This window comes from Indicator indicator, chromosome 1 (genome assembly GCF_027791375.1).
Source record: "Indicator indicator isolate 239-I01 chromosome 1, UM_Iind_1.1, whole genome shotgun sequence".
Classification (NCBI taxonomy): domain Eukaryota; kingdom Metazoa; phylum Chordata; class Aves; order Piciformes; family Indicatoridae; genus Indicator; species Indicator indicator.
This window is the reverse complement of record NC_072010.1, coordinates 657,604-674,766: the sequence shown is the minus strand read 5'-3', so window position 1 is coordinate 674,766 and position 17,163 is coordinate 657,604. Positions and strand designations below refer to the sequence as shown.

Sequence of the window (17,163 nt, the reverse complement as noted above, 5' to 3'; positions counted from 1 at the left end):
CAGAGGGCAGAATCCCCTCCCTGTGCTGCTGCTCTCCCTGCTCTGGATGCAGCTCAGCACACAGCTGCCTGCTGGGCTGCCAGGGACCAGTGCTGGCTCCTGGGGACTCTGTCACCAACTGACACCTCCAAGGATGGTGACTCCACCTCCTCCCTGGGGTATTTATATCCCATCCCAGCAGCCAACATTTCACCTGCCATCTGCTCATTTTCTTACCATTTCAAATGTCCTTCCTGTTTGTTTTCCTCCCTTAAATTCACTTCTGGCACAACTTCCAAGTAAGAGCATTAAGTGATGACAGCCAACCATGCATGAAAGTATGGAATTCTCTTATGTAAGCATCACTTAATGACTTTATCTCCAGTATCAGAAGGAAATAAATACTTCAGAGGCATTTCCATACACTGAACCTTTACTCAGCTCAAATATTGATGGTTTGTTTGCTAACAGAAAAGCACAACCACACAGAGCAGAGGCAGAGGTGTTGCCCCCAGGACTATCAACCTACACTGGATTTAGCCTTCCAGGAAGGCACAGCACTGAATTTGTAACAGGTTGTGATTTATGCTTAAGAGGCACAGAAATATTAGAGTCATGGAATTGTTCTGGTTGGAAAAGACCTATTTGGTCATTGAGTTCAACCTTCAACCCAACACCATCATGGCCCTTAAACCATGGCCCCAAGTGCCATCTCCACAGATTTCTTGAACACCTCCAGGCATGGGGACTCCACCACCTCCCTGAGCAGCCTCTTCCAATCCCTGACCACTCTGGCAGCAATGAAATTTTTCCTCATCTCCAACCTAAGCCTCCCCTGGCACAATTTCCTGCTGTTCCACCACCTGATAATAGGGAGAAGAGGCCAACTCCCACCTCACTCCAACCTCTATTCAGGGAGTTGTGGAGAGCAATGAGGTCTCCCCTCAGCCTCCTCTTCTCCAGGCTCAACACCCCCAGCTCCCTCAGCTGCTCCTCACCAGCCCTGTTCTCCAGACCCTTCCCCAGATTTGCTGCTCTTCTCTGGACCTGCCCCAGCTCATCAATGTCCTTCTTGGAGTGAGGGGACCAAAACTGAATGAATTCAGGATTCCAGGTGCAGCCTCACCAGTATGAAGCTCAGGGGGACAATCACTTCCCTACTCCTGCTGATCCAGGCCAGGCTGATGGTGGTCTCTCTGGCCACCTGGGTACACTGCTGGCTCATCTTCAGGGGTTGTTGTGACCCATGTGTGAGACCCAGCACTTGGCTTTGCTGACCCTCATGCAACTGGAGTGCTGGTGGACAGCAAGTTCTGCATGGAACAACAATGTGCTCCTGTGGCCAAGAGAGCCAATGGGATCCTGAGATGTATCAAGAAAGGTGCCCAGCAGGGCTAGGGAAGGTCTTCTACCTCTCTGCTCTGCCCTGCTGAGAGCACAGCTGCAATCCTGTGTCCAGTTTGGGGCTCCCCAGTTCCAGAGAGACAGAGAGCTGCTGGAGAGAGTCCAAGGGAGAGGCAGGAGGATGCTTAGGGGACTTGAGCATCTCCCCTGGGAAGAGAGGCTGAGAGGCCTGGGGCTGTTTAGTGTGGAGAAGAGAAGGCTGAGAGGGGATCTGATCAATGTCTCTCAATGTGTGAGGGGTGGGTGTCAAGGGGAGGGGGCCAGGCTCTTGTGGGTGCTGCACAGTGATAAGCCAAGGAACAATGGAGACAAACTTGAACAGAGAAGGTTTCAGCTCAACAGGAGGAGAAACTTCTTTGGTGTGAGGGTGACAGAGCCCTGGAGCAGGCTGCCCAGGGGGGTTGTGGAGTCTCCTTCTCTGGAGCCTTTCCAACCCCAGCTGGATGCATTCCTGTGCAGACTCCCCTGGGTGATGCTGCTCTGGCAGGGGGCTTGGACCTGATGATCTCTGGAGGTCCCTTCCAGCCTCTGATACACTGTGAGACTGTGATAACTGACCTCAGTCCATGGACCCAGCCTGGCCAGATCCCTCTGCAGAGCCTTCCTACCCTCCAGCAGATCAACATCCCACCCAATTTAGTGTCCTCTGCCTGTTGGTGGAGGAGTGATTAACTTAGTCAAGACACAATGGAATTATCCACAGGAATCCCTTGGAGGGCCTCTTGGGTCCTCTCATCTCCTACTTCAGTTACCTCCTTTTCATTTCAAGGCTGGTTTTTGTTTTTTGACCCCAGTATGCAAATCATGCTGCAAAGGCAGTGATTTGTTCTACCACAGTGACAGTGCTTCAATAAAAGAGATTTTCAAATGCAGATTCCAGGCTCCTAAGCTGCCATGCTTGATGCCATCACTTGGAAATAGTTTGCAGACAGCAATTTTCCATCAACTCTGGAAATGTCAATCTGGGAAACATAACCTCATGAGCCTTAAATGACCAAGTTTGCATTTTATCTGCAACTAAGTTAAAGGAATAGTGAGCAATAAAGTAGGGGATTGGGGCAACCCCAGGCACAACTCCAGGCTGGGTGCAGAGTGGGGTGAGAGCAGCCCTGAAGAAAGAGACTTGGGGGTGCTGGGTGCTGAGCAGCTCCCCAGGAGCCAGCAGTGCCCTCCTGCAGCCCTCAGGCAGCTGTGTGCTGGGCTGCAGCCAGAGGAGTGTGGGCAGCAGGGCAGCAGAGGGGATTCTGCCCCTTGGCTCTGCTCTGCTCACAGCCCACCTCCAATCCTGCCTCCAGCTCTGCTGTCCCCAGCACAAGAAGGACACAGAGCTGCTGCAGGGAGGCCAGAGGAGGCCACAAAGATGAGCCAAGGGCTGCAGCAGCTCTGCTCTGAGCACAGGCTGAGGGAGCTGGGGGTGTTCAGCCTGCAGAAGAGAAGGCTCCAGGGGGACCTCAGAGCTGCCTTGCAAGAGCTGAAGGGATCCTGCAGGAAGGCTGCAGAGAGACTTTGGCTAAGGGAGTCTAGAGCCAGGCCAAGGGGGAAGGGTTTGAAGCTGAGGCAGAGCAGGGTTAGACTGGAGCTGAGGAAGAAGTTCTGCAGCAGGAGGGAGGTGAGAGTCTGGCACAGGCTGCCCAGGGAGGCTGTGGCTGCCTCCTGCCTGGGGGTGCTCAGGGCCAGGCTGGATGAGGCCTTGAGCAGCTGAGTCTGGCTGAGAGGTGTCCCTGGGCATGGTGTGGAGGTTGGAGGAGATGATCCCTGAGGTGCCTTCCATGCTAGGCCATTCTGTGATTCTGTGACTGAACCTGTGAGCAGTTGAACTTTGTAAGTGTGTCACTTCTCCCTGGAGTTCAAGTGTCTCCTCTTGGCTGCACTTTGGCAAGCTGCCACCTTCGATGCTGGTTTGCTGCTCGGAAACTCCGAGCGTGAAGCCAAGATATTAAAGGATTCTCTTATCATTAATCACAGCCATAAGGAAATGCTCTGATCAGATAATTGGGTTAAAAAAAAAATAAATATTATGGGATATGCTGCTGAACAGCTGAATAAAAAAAATCTCCAGTTTACTTAAGGTCAACAACAGCAGGAAAAGAAATGATTTAGTTTGACAGACTCAGTTCCTTTATCCAAGTGGATTATTCAGATAAAAAGTATAAAATGAAGATGATTCACCTTGGGGCTTGATAATTCATAGATTTATGCACTGGTTTGGGCTGGAAGGGACATTAAAGATCATCCATGGGCAATGACACCTCATCCAACCTGGCCTTGAACACCTCCAGGGAGGGGACATCCACAACCTCCCTGGGCAACCTGTTCCAGTGTCTCCTCACCCTCACTGTCAAGTCTTCCTAATCACCAATCTAAATCTCCCCTCTTCCAGCTCAAAGCCATGGCCACTCATCCTACCACTACAAGTCCCTGTTAAAGGCTTGGAACCTTTAGGAACCTAATCTGTGTTAACCTTTTTGCTACTTGGAGCAGAATCTGTTTGTAGTGCTGGTGCTGAAAGCACTCAAGTGGGACTGTCCCCACTGGTGCAGATCGAGGCTGTCAGAGTTCTTTCGTTCTAAGGGTGATCAAAATTTGTCTCTCACACTCTTCCATGAGGCACTTGAGCTGGGTGAGGGCAGGTTTTAATCCCTTGTTGACAGATCCCCAGATTGCATTGGGTTGGAAGGGACCCTCCAAGGTCATCTTGTCCAACCCCCCTGCACTCAGCAGGGACACCTCCAACTCGATCAGGCTGCTCAGGGCCACATCAAGTCTGATCTTGAATGTCTCCAGGGATGGGGCCTCAACCACATCCCTCTGCAACATGTTCCAGGACCTCATCACTTTCATTGTGATGAACTTCTCCTAATGTCCAACCTAAATCTGCCCTGCTCCAGTTTCAAACCATTGCCCCTTGTCCTATCACCCCAGGCCCTGCTAAGTCCCTCCCCAGCCTTCCTGTAGGTCCCCTTCAGACATTGAAAAGCAGCTCTAAGGTCTCCCTGGAGCCTTCTCTTCTCCAGGCTGAACAGCTTGTCATCACAGGAGTGGTTCTCCTGCCCTCTGATCATCTTCATGGACCCTCTCTGGACCCTCTCCAACAGCTCCAGGTCCTTCTTGTGTTGTGGGCTCCAAACCTGAACCTGAATGTAGTGCTGCAGGTGGGGTCTGAGCAGAGCAGAGCAGAGGGGCAGAATCCCCTCCCTGTGCTGCTGCTCTCCCTGCTCTGGATGCAGCTCAGCACACAGCTGCCTGCTGGGCTGCCAGGGACCAGTGCTGGCTCCTGGGGACTCTGTCACCAACTGACACCTCCAAGGCCTTCTCAAGGCTGCTCTGGAGCCACTTCCTACCCAGCCTGGATTTGTGCTTGGCATTGCGCCAGTGTAGGTGCAGGACCTTCCATTTGGCCTTGTTGAACTTCATGAGGTTATCTTGGGCACAGCTCTGCAGCCTGTCCCAGTCCCTCTGGATGGATCCCTTCCTTCCATCAGAGTGTCAGCAACACCACACAGCTTGGTGTCACCCACAAACTTGCTGAGGGTGCCTCAATCCCAGTGTCTGTGTCACTGACACAGATGTTAAGCAGCACTGGTGCCACTACCAACCCCTGAGGGACAGCACTTGTCTCTGGTCTCCATTTGGGCATTGAGCCACTGACTGCAACTCTCTGAGTGCCACCATCCAGGTGTTTCCAGTGGTCTACCTCTTAAGTCTGTACTTTCCCAATTTGCTGACCAGGAAATCACGTAGGGACAGTGTCCCAAACTGCTACCAAGCAGTGACTGCCTAGAAAGCAGCCCTGAGGAGAGGGATTTGGGGGTGCTGGGGGATGAGAAGCTCTTGCAGCCCAGAAAGCCAAGCAGAGCCTGGGCTGCAGCAAGAGAAGTGTGGCCAGCAGGGCAAGGGAGGTGATTCTCCCCCTCTGCTCAGCTCTGCTGAGACCCCACCTGGAGTACTGCATCCAGTTCTGGAGCCTCTGTTCCAAGAGGGCTATGGACATGCTGGAAGGTGTCCAGAGAAGGGCCACCAGGATGAGCAGAGGGCTGGAGCTGCTCTGCTCTGAGGACAGACTGAGAGAGTTGGGGCTGTTCAGTCTGGAGAAGAGAAGGCTCTGAGGTGACCTTCTTGTGGCCTTCCAGGATCTGAAGGGGGCTCCAAGAAAGCTGGGGAGGGACTTTTTAGGGTTTCAGGTAGTGACAGGACTGGGGGGAATGGAATAAAGCTGGAAGTGGGGAGATTCAGGCTGGACACGAGGAAGAAGTTCTTCCCCATGAGAGTGGTGAGAGCCTGGAATGGGTTGTGCAGGGAGGTGGTTGAGGCTCCATCCCTGGAGGTGTTTGCAGACAGGCTGGAGGTGGCTCTGGCCAGCCTGATGCAGTGTGAGGTGTCCCTGGCCATGGCAGGGGGGTTGGAACTGACTGATCCTTGTGGTCCCTTCCAACCCTGACTGATTCTAGGATTCTCTGATTCTATGATTCTATCTTGTAGCCTCCTCCAGGACCAATCCACTGCCCTGTGCCCTGATCTACCGCAGCAGACTGGAGAAGTCACCGCTGCTGTTGCCGAGCAAGCCAAGATTTTGTTCTCCATTCATCCTGCTTTCCAGATTTTCCCACTTCCCAGCTCCTTACCTTCATAATGTTCACTAAGTCTGTTTGATAGTAACGATCCTGGTGTGCATTAGCAGCTGCCAGAGTCAGAAGGTAATCGTTCCGTGCGTGGATGGCCTTGGAGTTGCACTCGGAGCGTCTTGCTTTTAACTGCAACAAGAAGTGGGAGTTCAGAGAGAGGTCCTCATGAGAAGTGCAGTGACCAACTAGGTATTAATAATTAATTAGCAGGTGGGTATATCACAGCTTCACAGAACAGTGGAGGTTGGAAGGGACCTGCAGAGATCATCAGGTCCAACCCCCCTGCCAGAGCAGCATCACCCAGGGGAGTCTGCACAGGAATGCATCCAGCTGGGGTTGGAAAGGCTCCAGAGAAGGAGACTCCACAACCCCCCTGGGCAGCCTGCTCCAGGGCTCTGTCACCCTCACACCAAAGAAGTTTCTCCTCCTGTTGAGCTGAAACCTTCTCTGTTCAAGTTTGTCTCCATTGTTCCTTGGCTTATCACTGTGCAGCACCCACAAGAGCCTGGCCCCCTCCCCTTGACACCCACCCCTCACACATTGAGAGACATTGATCAGATCCCCTCTCAGCCTTCTCTTCTCCACACTAAACAGCCCCAGGCCTCTCAGCCTCTCTTCCCAGGGGAGATGCTCAAGTCCCCTAAGCATCCTCCTGCCTCTCCCTTGGACTCTCTCCAGCAGCTCTCTGTCTCTCTTCAACTGGGGAGCCCCAAACTGGACACAGGATTGCAGCTGTGCTCTCAGCAGGGCAGAGCAGAGCAGAGGGGGAGCAGAACCTCCCCAGCCCTGCTGCCCACACTTTTCTTGCTGCCCCCCAGGATGCCATTGGCTCTCTTGGCCACAAGGGCACATTGCTGTCCCATGCAGAACTTGCTGCCCCCCAGCACTCCAAGGTCTTTCTCTGTGGAGCTGCTCTCCAGCAGGGCAGCCTCTAACCTGTCCTGGTGCCTGCTGTTGTTTCTCCCCAGAGGCAGGACCTTGCACTTGTCCTTATTGAATATATGTATTAATAGAGTTCAAAACTTGAAGGAATTAATAATATTAAGAGTTTTGAGCACATTAAAGAGGACTTTTAATGTATTCTAGTCTCACACAGCTGTATTTTCACGTGCAGTCACCAAGGGGCAGTTGCCAGTAGGAAAAAAGCCTCCTGGTCACTTTGGGCCAGGTGGAATTCTACATTTTGACTGCTCTCTTAATCACTTCTCCTACCAAACTATCTTCCAAAATGCCACTCACCTCTGGATTCCAGACAACCTTGCTGAGATGCCTCATGAAATGAGCTGCAGTCATGATTAGAATGAACATGAAGGGTTTTTTTTTTCCTACTCACCTTTACACTTGCCTTCTGCAAGCTTATTCTGGACTGAAAAAGACTAAGTTTGGACCTGAAACAAACAAACAAACAAACAAAGAGTTTAGTATCTTATGCCTTTCCTTTATAGCCTTGTGTAGCACATGATAAACACTTCTGCAACATTTTAATCTAAATAACTTTTCATGCCTGAATTCATAGAATCAGAGTTGGACGGGACCTGAAGGGGGCTACTGGAGAGCTGGGGAGGGACTTTTGACAAGGGCTTGCAGTGATAGGATAAGGAAAAATGGATTGAAGCTGGAAGAGGGGAGATTGAGACTGGAGATGAGGAAGAAATTCTTGGCAGTGAGGGTGGTGAGAAACTGGAACAGGCTGCCCAGGGAGGGTGTGGATGCCTCCTCCCTGGAGGTCTTCAATGCCAGGTTGGATGAAGCCTTGAGCAACCTGAGCTGGTGGAAGGTGTCCTTGCTCATGGAGTTGGAACTAGATGACCTTTAAGGTCCCTTCCAACCTAAATCATTCAATGCATCTATGAATTATCAAGTCCTAAGGTGAAACATCTTTATTTTATAATTCCCTTTTCATCTGAATAATCCACTTGGATAAAGGGTCTAGTCACTGCACGTGGCAGGGAGGGTGGAACTGGATGATCCTTAAGGTCCCTTCCAACTCAAACCATTCTATGACTGTGACCAAATTGAGGTGTGAGGAGAGCAAAGAACCTAAGCAGAGTTTAAGATCAAAAGGAGTGCCACTGCCCTTTGAAAATGCCAAAGGACAGCAGTTCACAGGACCACAGGATGTTAGGGCTTGGAAAAGACCTCTGGAGATCTTTGAGTCCAACCCCCCTGGCCAGAGCAGGACCATAGAATCCAGCACAGGTCACACAGGAACACATCCAGATGGGGCTGGAAAGCCTCCAGAGAAGGAGACTCCACAACCTCTCTGGGCAGCCTGTTCCAGTGCTCTGTCACCCTCCCAGTGAAGAAGTTCCTCCCCATGGTGAGGTGGAACCTCCTGTGCTGGAGTTTCCATCCATTGCCCCTTGTCCTATCCCAGGGTGCAGCTGAGCAGAGCCTGTCCCCTCCCTCCTGACCCCCCAGCCCTCAGATATTGATAAACATTTATTAAATCCTCTCCAGACTAACCACCCCCAGGGCTCTCAGCCTCTCCTCACCAGGCAGGGCTCCAGACCCTTCAGCATCCTTGGAGCCCTCCCTTGGACTCTCTCCAGTAGATCCCTGTTCCCCCTGAAATGGGAGAGCCCAGAACTGGATGCAATATTCCAGGTGAGGTCTCAGCAGGGCAGAGCAGAGGGGGAGGAGAACCTTCCTGGATCTGCTGGCCACACTCCGAATGCACCCCAGGATCCCATTGGCCTTCTTGGCCACCAGGGCACATTGCTGCCCCATGGATAATTTGTTCTCCCCCAGCACTCCCAGCTCCTTCTCCCCAGGGCTGCTCTCCAGCAGATCACCTCCTAACCTGTGCAGTTAGCTTAACTCCCTTCCTCAAGAAAGCAGCCTCAGGGAGTGAGATTTTTTTACCTCTCAGGGCTAGGAGCACCCTTGAGAAGCTTCCCAAAGTGTACACAAGCTAAAAGGAAACAAAACTGGCAGCAGCTTGCTGAAAGCAATTCCCTTCCTCCTTCAATCACACTCAGTGTAACAGCTAATAGGGGCAGAAATCAGCTTCCCACCCAGGCAATTCTTTCCCCATATGCTCTTAGGGAAACATACTTGGCCTCAATATCAGCTTTCTCCCGCACTGCTTGAGCCATCTGCTCAGTCTCAAAATATTTCTTTTTGCCTTTAGCTAAATCTTTGACTGTCTCTTGCAATTCAGCTTGGATCCTCGTCAGCTGCTCCACGCACTGCAAAAGAAGAGACAACACAACACAGAGGTCAGGGAACAAAACGTTCATGGAGGGGGGGGGGGGGGGAGGTTGGTTTGGTTTGGGTTGTTTTTTTTTTTTTTTTGCATCTAAATAATAATAATAATAGCAGCAGCAGCATTTGACTGCTCTTGATTATAGCCTGTATGGAACAACAGAGTCTGCAAGGCACTTCTCAGTTATTCATGGCTTGTCTTTACTTCAAAGCTGATCAAAACTTCAACTCTCTCTCCCTTTCTTTATTCCTTTTTTTCTCCCATTCCTTTTCTTTGTTTTCCTTCTTTTCTTCCTTTCTCTCTTGCATTCTCCCTTCCTTGCTCCCTCCCTTCCTCTGTTCCTTTCCATCTCCCTTTCTTCATCCCTTTATTCCTTCCGTCATCCCTTTATTCCTTCCTTCATCCCTTTCTCCCTTCCTTTTTCCATCCCTTCCTCTCTTCCTTTCTCTCTCCCTTTTCCTCTTCCTTCCTCCCTTTCTCCCTTCCTTTCTCCTCTGTTCCTCCCTCCCTTCCTCTGTTCCTTTCCTTCTCCCTTTCTTCAACCCTTTCTCCCTTTCTTTTTCCATCTCTTCCTCTCTTCCTTTCTCCTTCCCTTTTCCCCTTCCTTCGTCCCTTTCTCCCTTCCCTTTTCCTTCCCTATCTCCCTCCCTTTCTCTGTTCCCTTCCTTTCTGCTTTTCCTCCCTTTCTCCCTCCCTTCCTCTGTTCCTTTCTTTCTCCCTTCCTTTTTCCCTCCTTATCTCCCTCCCTTTATCCCTTTGTTTCTCTGTTCCCTTCCTCTCTTTCTTCCTTTCTTCCTCCTTTCCTCTGTTCCTTTCTTTTTCCTTCCTCCCTCCCCTTCTCCATTCCTTTTTCCCTCCATTTCTCCATTCCTTTCTCTTTTCCTTTCTTGCTCCCTTTCTCTCTTTCTCTCCTTCCTTCCAAATTCCTTCCTAATTCCTTCCCTGCCAGCCCTGTCCTGGGCTGATCCCCAGCAGTGTGGGCAGCAGGGGCAGGGAGGGGATTCTGCCCCTCTGCTGTGCTCTGCTCAGACCCCACCTGCAGTGCTGGGGCAGCTCTGGAGTCCTCAGCACAGCACAGCCAGGGAGCTGCTGGGGCAGGGCCAGAGGAGGCCACAGCCATGCTGGGAGGGCTGGAAGCCCTCTGCTGGGAGGCCAGGCTGGGAGAGTTGGGGGTGTTCAGCCTGGAGAAGAGAAGGCTCCAGGGAGACCTTCTGGTGGCCTTTTAGGACTTCAAGGAACGTATAAGAAATCTGGGGACAGAGTTTTCATCAGGGCATGTTGACAAGGGGTCATGGTTCCAACTAAATGAGGGAGCTTCAGACTGGAGAGAAGGAAGAAATGTGTTAGGGTGAAGGTGGTGAGAGCCTGTCCCAGGTTGCCCAGAGAGGTGGGAGATGTCCTATCCCTGGAACCACTGTAGGTCAGGTTGCCTGGGACTCTGAGCAACCTGCTCTAGTTGCAGGGACTGCAGGGGTTTGGACTCAACGACCTTGAGAGGTCTCTTGAAACTCAAAGCACTCTGTGATTCTGTCCCTCCATGAAATTAAGCATAAAAGTTCTGAAAGCTGAGGATGAGAGAATCAGTTGCAATATTGGAATACAGCTGGGAATAACCCAAATACAACCCACTGGAGGTGAAAAAAAGTAACTGGGGAGCCCAGAACTGGACACAATTCTCCAGATGTGTTCTCACCAGGGCAGAGCAGAGGGTGAGGAGAATCTCCCTTGACCTGCTGGCCACACTCTTCTTAATGCACCCCAGGATGCCATTGGCCTTCTTGGCCACCAGTGCACATTGCTGCCCCATGGAGAACTTGGTGTCCACCAGGACTCCAAGGTCCTTGAGGAGAGGGACTTGGGGGTGCTGGGGGATGAGAAGCTCAGCAGGAGCTGTCAATGTGCACTTGCAGCCCAGAAAGCCAAGCAGAGCCTGGGCTGCATCAGGAGAAGTGTGGCCAGCAGGGCAAGGGAGGGGATTCTCCCCCTCTGCTCAGCTCTGCTGAGACCCCACCTGGAGTACTGCATCCAGTTCTGGAGCCTCTGTTCCAAGAGGGCTGTGGACATGCTGGAAGGTGTCCAGAGAAGGGCCACCAGGATGAGCAGAGGGCTGGAGCTGCTCTCCTATGAGGACAGACTGAGAGAGCTGGGGCTGTTCAGTGTGGAGAAGAGAAGGCTCTGAGGTGACCTTCTTGTGGCCTTCCAGGATCTGAAGGGGGCTCCAAGAAAGCTGGGGAGGGACTTTTTAGGCTCTCAGGTAGTGAGAGGACTGGGGGGAATGGAATAAAGCTGGAAGTGGGGAGATTCAGGCTGGATGTGAGGAAGAAGTTCTTCCCCATGAGAGTGGTGAGAGCCTGGAATGGGTTGTGCAGGGAGGTGGTTGAGGCTCCATCCCTGGAGGTGTTTGCAGCCAGGCTGGATGAGGCTCTGGGCAGCCTGCTGTAGTGTGAGGTGTCCCTGGCCATGGCAGGGGGGTTGGAACTGGCTGAGCCTTGTGGCCCCTTCCAGCCCTGACTGATTCTAGGATTCTCCATGGAGCTGCTTTCCAGCAGGTCAACCCCTAACCTGTACTGCTGCCTGGTGTTCCCCTCCAGGTGCAGGCCTCACACTTCTCCTTGTTGATGGGAAACACTGATTTAACTACTTGGTTTATTTTAACCAAGAAATTGTCTTTATCTCAACCCAGAAAACCTTTTGCACTTTCCCTGTTCCCCATCCCTGCAGATATTCAAGGTGAGGCTGGAGAGGGCTGTGGGCAACCTGATCTAGTTGAGGATGCCCTTGCTGATTGCAGGGGGGTTGGACTGGATGACCTCTGGGAGGTCCCTTCCAACCCAGACCATTCTCTCCCCCATCCCATTGGGGCTGAGCTGCTGAGCATGGTTATCCCTCCACAATTACAACAACTCTTGATCAATTCTCCAAACATTCTACCAGCTTCCAAGAACAAAATCCACACAGATCCACCCTTCTGTGGATCTGTGCTAAGCAGGAAGGATCAACTGAACAAAACCAATGTGAATTATCCACAGCCAGGCTTTTCCTCTCTGTCCTTCAGGGAGATTTGTAATGATTTTCTTTAACCCAAACCAGCTTAAGAGCTGCTTCAGTGCCTCTACAGCTAATTACAGCTCTTACAGACCAGATGTGGTCAATGAAGGCTCCAGGCAATACCTAGAGGCAGAGCCTTGAGCTAGCTTAAGGAAATCAATTTGCCTTTCAGTTTGGCTTTCTGTTCTTCAAAGAGCAGAGCCCAAGTCCCACCTCTGTTCATGTCACTATCACACAGCTGATGGACAAGCCTGGAGTTAGAGAACCAGGGAATGCTTTGGGTTGGAAGAGACCTTTTAAACATCATCCAGTCCAACCCTCCTGCAGTCAGCAGGGCCACCTGCACCCAGGGCAGGATGCTCAGAGCCCCAAAGAACCTGACCTGGGATGGTTCCAGGAATGGGGCATCTCCCACCTCTCTAGGCAACATGGGACAAGGTCTCACCACCTTCAACATGCACAATTTCTTCCTTTTTTTATTAGATTAAAACCATTGTCCCTCATCTTATCACCATATGCCCTCCTAAAAAGTCCCTCTCCACTTTTCTGGTAGCCTTCTTTGAGAGCTAGAAGGCTGCAATAAAATTTCCCTGGAGCCTTCTCTTCTCCAGGCTGAACAACCCCAACTCTTTTCTGCCTGTCCTCACACCTAGAAGTGTTCAAAGGGAGGCTGGTTGGGCCCTTGAGCAACCTGGGCTAGTGGAAGGTGTCCTTGGTCAGGGCAGGTGGAACTAGATGATCTTTAAGGTCCCTTCCAACCCAACCCAGTCTATGGTTTTCTGACTTGCAAGCAACTTTAATCCCAGATCACGCAGCTCAGCACTTTGATCCTTCCTCAAACCACCTATTTATTTCTCTAGCAACACACAGAGGAAGAGACAGAAAAGCAGAGATGTGGTTTAGAAATTAAATACTAAAAATAATACCTAAAAAAAAAAATCTAGCCTCCCCCTCCCCTCTTTCTTTTTTTTTTCCCCACTAAATAAACCAAATAAAAGTTTTCAAGACTTGATTTAAAGGACAAATACCTTCTTCAGCTGCTGCTCCTTAAAGCACCTGACAGTCCTGGCTGGTTCTGAAATCAAGTTCTTATAGTTCTCACAGATGTTGAGTCGAGACTGAGCCACTTGCATGGTGCCTTCTAAGAGGGATTTCCAGACTGAGTACATGCTCCTAAAAGAAGGAAACACAGCAAGGTTGTGGGGAGGAAGGAAGGGAGGCCAAGCTTAACACTGCTGGTAGCAAAATGCATCCAAGGATTGCTTTAAAAACAGAGCTGAAGCTTAAACCTTCATGGAGATCCAACACACAGATTGCATTGGGTTGGAAGGGACCCTCCAAGGTCATCTTGTCCAACCCCCCTGCACTCAGCAGGGACACCTCCAACTCGATCAGGCTGCCCAGGGCCACATCAAGTCTGATCTTGAATGTCTCCAGGGATGGGGCCTCAACCACATCCCTCTGCAACCTGTTCCAGGACCTCACCACTTTCATTGTGATGAACTTCTCCTAATGTCCAACCTAAATCTGCCCTGCTCCAGTGTCAAACCATTGTCCCTCATCCTATCACCCCAGGCCCTTCTAATCAGTCCATCCCCAGCCCTCCTGGAGGTCTCCTTCAGATATTGAAGTGCAGCTAAGGTCTCCCTGGAGCCTTCTCTTCTCCAGGCTGAACAGCCCCAACTCTCTCAGCCTGGCCTCATCCAGAGGTGCTCCAGCCCCCTGATCATCTTTGTGGCCTCCTCTGGACCACTCCATCAGGTCTCTGTCTCTCTTGTTTTGGAGGCCCCAGATCTGGCCCCAGCCCTGCAGGGGAGGTGTCCCCAGAGCAGAGCAGAGGGGCAGGATCCTCTCTCTCCAGCTCTGCCCAAGCTGCTTTGGATGCAGCCCAGGCTGCCCTTGGCCTTCTGTGCTGCCAGTGCCCATTGCTGGCTCCTGTCCAGCTTCTCCCCCACCAGCACTCCCCAAGTCCTTCTCCTTTCTCCCCAAGTCCTTTACCTGCACTTTCAACCAACATTTTATCTGAAGCTTCACCAGAAGTAAAGATTTTCCCTCCTGACCCTGTTTTATGATTCAATTTCTTGGTGAACTCATTTACTTGAACCTCCTTCTGCAGTGGAACAGCTCCTGCAGAACGCAGCAGTCAAATCCAATTCAAATGATGATCATTTTTGGTAAGATCATGGATGTGGTGATTTTGGGGCATCTTTAATCAAGGAAACAGTTAACAGACTGCTCATCAATTTTGCAACTGCAAATTGGTCTTCTGCCAAGGGCTTGTAGAGCTGGGATGAGGGGCAGTGGATTGAAGCTGGAAGAGTGGAGATTGAGACTGGAGATGAGGAAGAAATTCTTGCCAGTGAGGCTGGGGAGACACTGGCACAGGTTGCCCAGGGAGGTTGTGGATGTCCCCTCCTTGGAGGTGTTCAAGGCCAGGCTGGATGAGGACTTGAGCAATCTGGGCTAGAGGGAGGTGTCTCTGCCCATGGCAGGGGGGGTTGGAACTGGATGATCTTTAAGGTCCCTTCCAACCCAACCCATTCTATGATTCCTTGAGGCATCATGTGCTAACAGACCAAAGACAAGAACTGGAGCTGTGTGGTGACCTCTGAAGAGCCCCAAGAACTGACCACAAGATCTCAGAGATGCCCAGATGAGAAGGAAAAGGTGGAAATGAAGATCAAGGGAGACCTTATAGGAGCCTGTCAGAAGCCTACAAGAAAGCTGGGGACAGACCTTGGAGCAGGGCCTGTTGTGATAGGAAAAAGGGTGATGGTTTGAAACTAGAAGATGAAGATGAAGACTAGAGAGAAGGAAGAAATTTTTTATGCTGAGGGTGGTGAGAGCCTGGCCCAGCTTGCCCAGAGAGGTGGGAGATGCTCCATCCCTGGAAGCATTCCAGGTCAGGTTTTTTGGGGCTCTCAGCAGCCTGCTATGGTTGCAGTGTCCCTGCTGACTGCAGGGGGGTTGGGCTGACTGCAGGGGGTGTATTCAGAGAAGTGTGTCCAGCAGATCCAGGGAGGTTCTCCTCCCCTCTACTCTGCCCTGCTGAGACCTCACCTGGAATATTGCATCCAGTTCTGGGCTCCCCAGTTCAGGAGGGACAGGGATCTGCTGGAGAGAGTCCAAGGGAGGGCTGCAAGGATGCTGAGGGGACTGGAGGAATGCCTGGGAAGGAGAGGCTGAGAGCCCTGGGGGTGGTTAGTGTGGAGAGGAGAAGGCTGAGAGGGGATTTAATAAATGTCTATAAATATCTGAGGGCTGGGGGTCAGGAGGGAGGGGACAGGCTCTGCTCACTTGCACCCTGGGATAGGACAAGGGGCAATGGATGGAAACTCCAGCACAGGAGGTTCCACCTCAGCATGGGGAGGAACTTCTTCACTGGGAGGGTGACAGAGCACTGGAGCAGGCTGCCCAGAGAGGTTGTGGAGTCTCCTGCTCTGGAGCCTTTGCAGCCCCATCTGGATGCATTCCAGTGTGACCTGTGCTGGATTCTGTGGTCCTGCTCTGGCAGGGGGGTTGGACCTAATGATCTTTGAGGTCCCTTCCAATCCCTACCATCCCGTGATAATGAACTTCCAAAGGCCCCTTCCAACCCAACCCATTCCATGATCCTCTGACCAACCCTGCAGCTGTCAGAAAAGGAAGAGTTGTGGAGCTTTCAGAGCCCAAATGCTCAGTGCTAGGGAGGGTGGGGGTGGCAGGGAGGGGGAGAAGAGCTCTGGGCAGGGTGGATGTATCTGATGGCAGGAAAAGCTTCCTAAGTGGCAAGGCAGGAGGGGGCTGGGTGTGATGGGAGCACTTCACCTAGACTGAAGCCTGATTAATTCAGTTTATTTCTTTACAGATACACAAAGGGTGTGAAGCTCCTGAGAATCTCTACCAGAGATCTCTCACCAATTTCTTCCTGTTTCAAACAAAACTTGTCAGAACACGGTGAAAAAAAAACCCAAACAAACCCCAACAGCCAAACACATTAAAATAAAGGATCTTAGAGCTTCTCCAAAATATTTAGCAGGCACTGTGCCAAGGAGGGAGGCTTTCAGCATCTGAGTCATTGCTGTTTTCATCTTCTGATTCACCTTTCATGCTAATGAAACTCAGTTTGTAAACAACTGCTTCTTGCCTCGCCTCCTCCTTGCTGTCAGATGAGATCTTCATGAAGGCTGGCCTCCTGACAACAAAGCTGGAGCTGTCTTTTCCTATTAAGAAGTCCACACGCTAGAGCCCTGCTCCTGGGGAGGAAGAACCCCCTGTACCACACCAGGTAAGGGTTGACCTGCTGGAAAGCAGCTCCATGGAGAAGGATCTGGGAGTGCTGGTGGACAACAAGTCGCCCACGAGGCAGTAATGTGCCCTGGTGGCCAAGGGTCTCCTGAGGAGCATGAAGGAGAAGTGTGGCCAGCAGGTCAAGGGAGGTTCTCCTCTCACTCTACTCTGACCTAGTGAGGGCACATCCAAAATGCTGGGTCCAGTTCTGGGCTCCTCAGTTCAAAAGGGCCAAGCTAGAAAAGGAGACTACAAAGATGCTGAGGGGCCTGGAGCAGCTCTGGGAGCAGCAAAGGCTGAGAGCCCTGGGGTTGAGAGCCTGCAGAAGAGCAGCCCCAGAGGGGAGCTGAGCAATGCTCAGCAAGAGCTCAAGGGTTTGTGCACAGCAAGAGGATGGGGCCAGACTCTTTTCTGGACAAGGGGCAACAGCTACAAATTGGAACCCAGGAGGTTCCATCTGAACATGAGGAAAAACTCCACTTGGAGGGCTGCAGAGCCCTGCAGCAGGCTGCCCAGAGAGGTTGTGGAGTCTTCTCTGGAGAGCTTCCAACCCCACCTGGCCACTGTGACCCTGGGCAAGCTGCTGTGGGTTCTCCTGCTTTACCAGCAGGACTGGATGCTCTCCAGAGGTCC

The 17,163-nt window shown here is 51.6% G+C and overlaps 1 protein-coding gene across 1 annotated transcript in view; it reads right to left on the bottom strand.

Annotated features, from left to right (window-relative positions):
- FCHSD2 (FCH and double SH3 domains 2) overlaps positions 1-17,163 on the bottom strand; it is a 244,621-nt gene that overhangs the window by 89,868 nt on the left and 137,590 nt on the right. Inside the window, exons 5-8 of the mRNA XM_054385172.1 lie at positions 13,290-13,434; positions 9,063-9,196; positions 7,339-7,393; positions 6,006-6,134 (exon numbers count right to left, since the gene is read on the bottom strand). Of these exons, the coding sequence (XP_054241147.1) occupies positions 6,006-6,134; positions 7,339-7,393; positions 9,063-9,196; positions 13,290-13,434 (463 nt within the window). The remainder of the gene's footprint in view (positions 1-6,005; positions 6,135-7,338; positions 7,394-9,062; positions 9,197-13,289; positions 13,435-17,163) is intronic.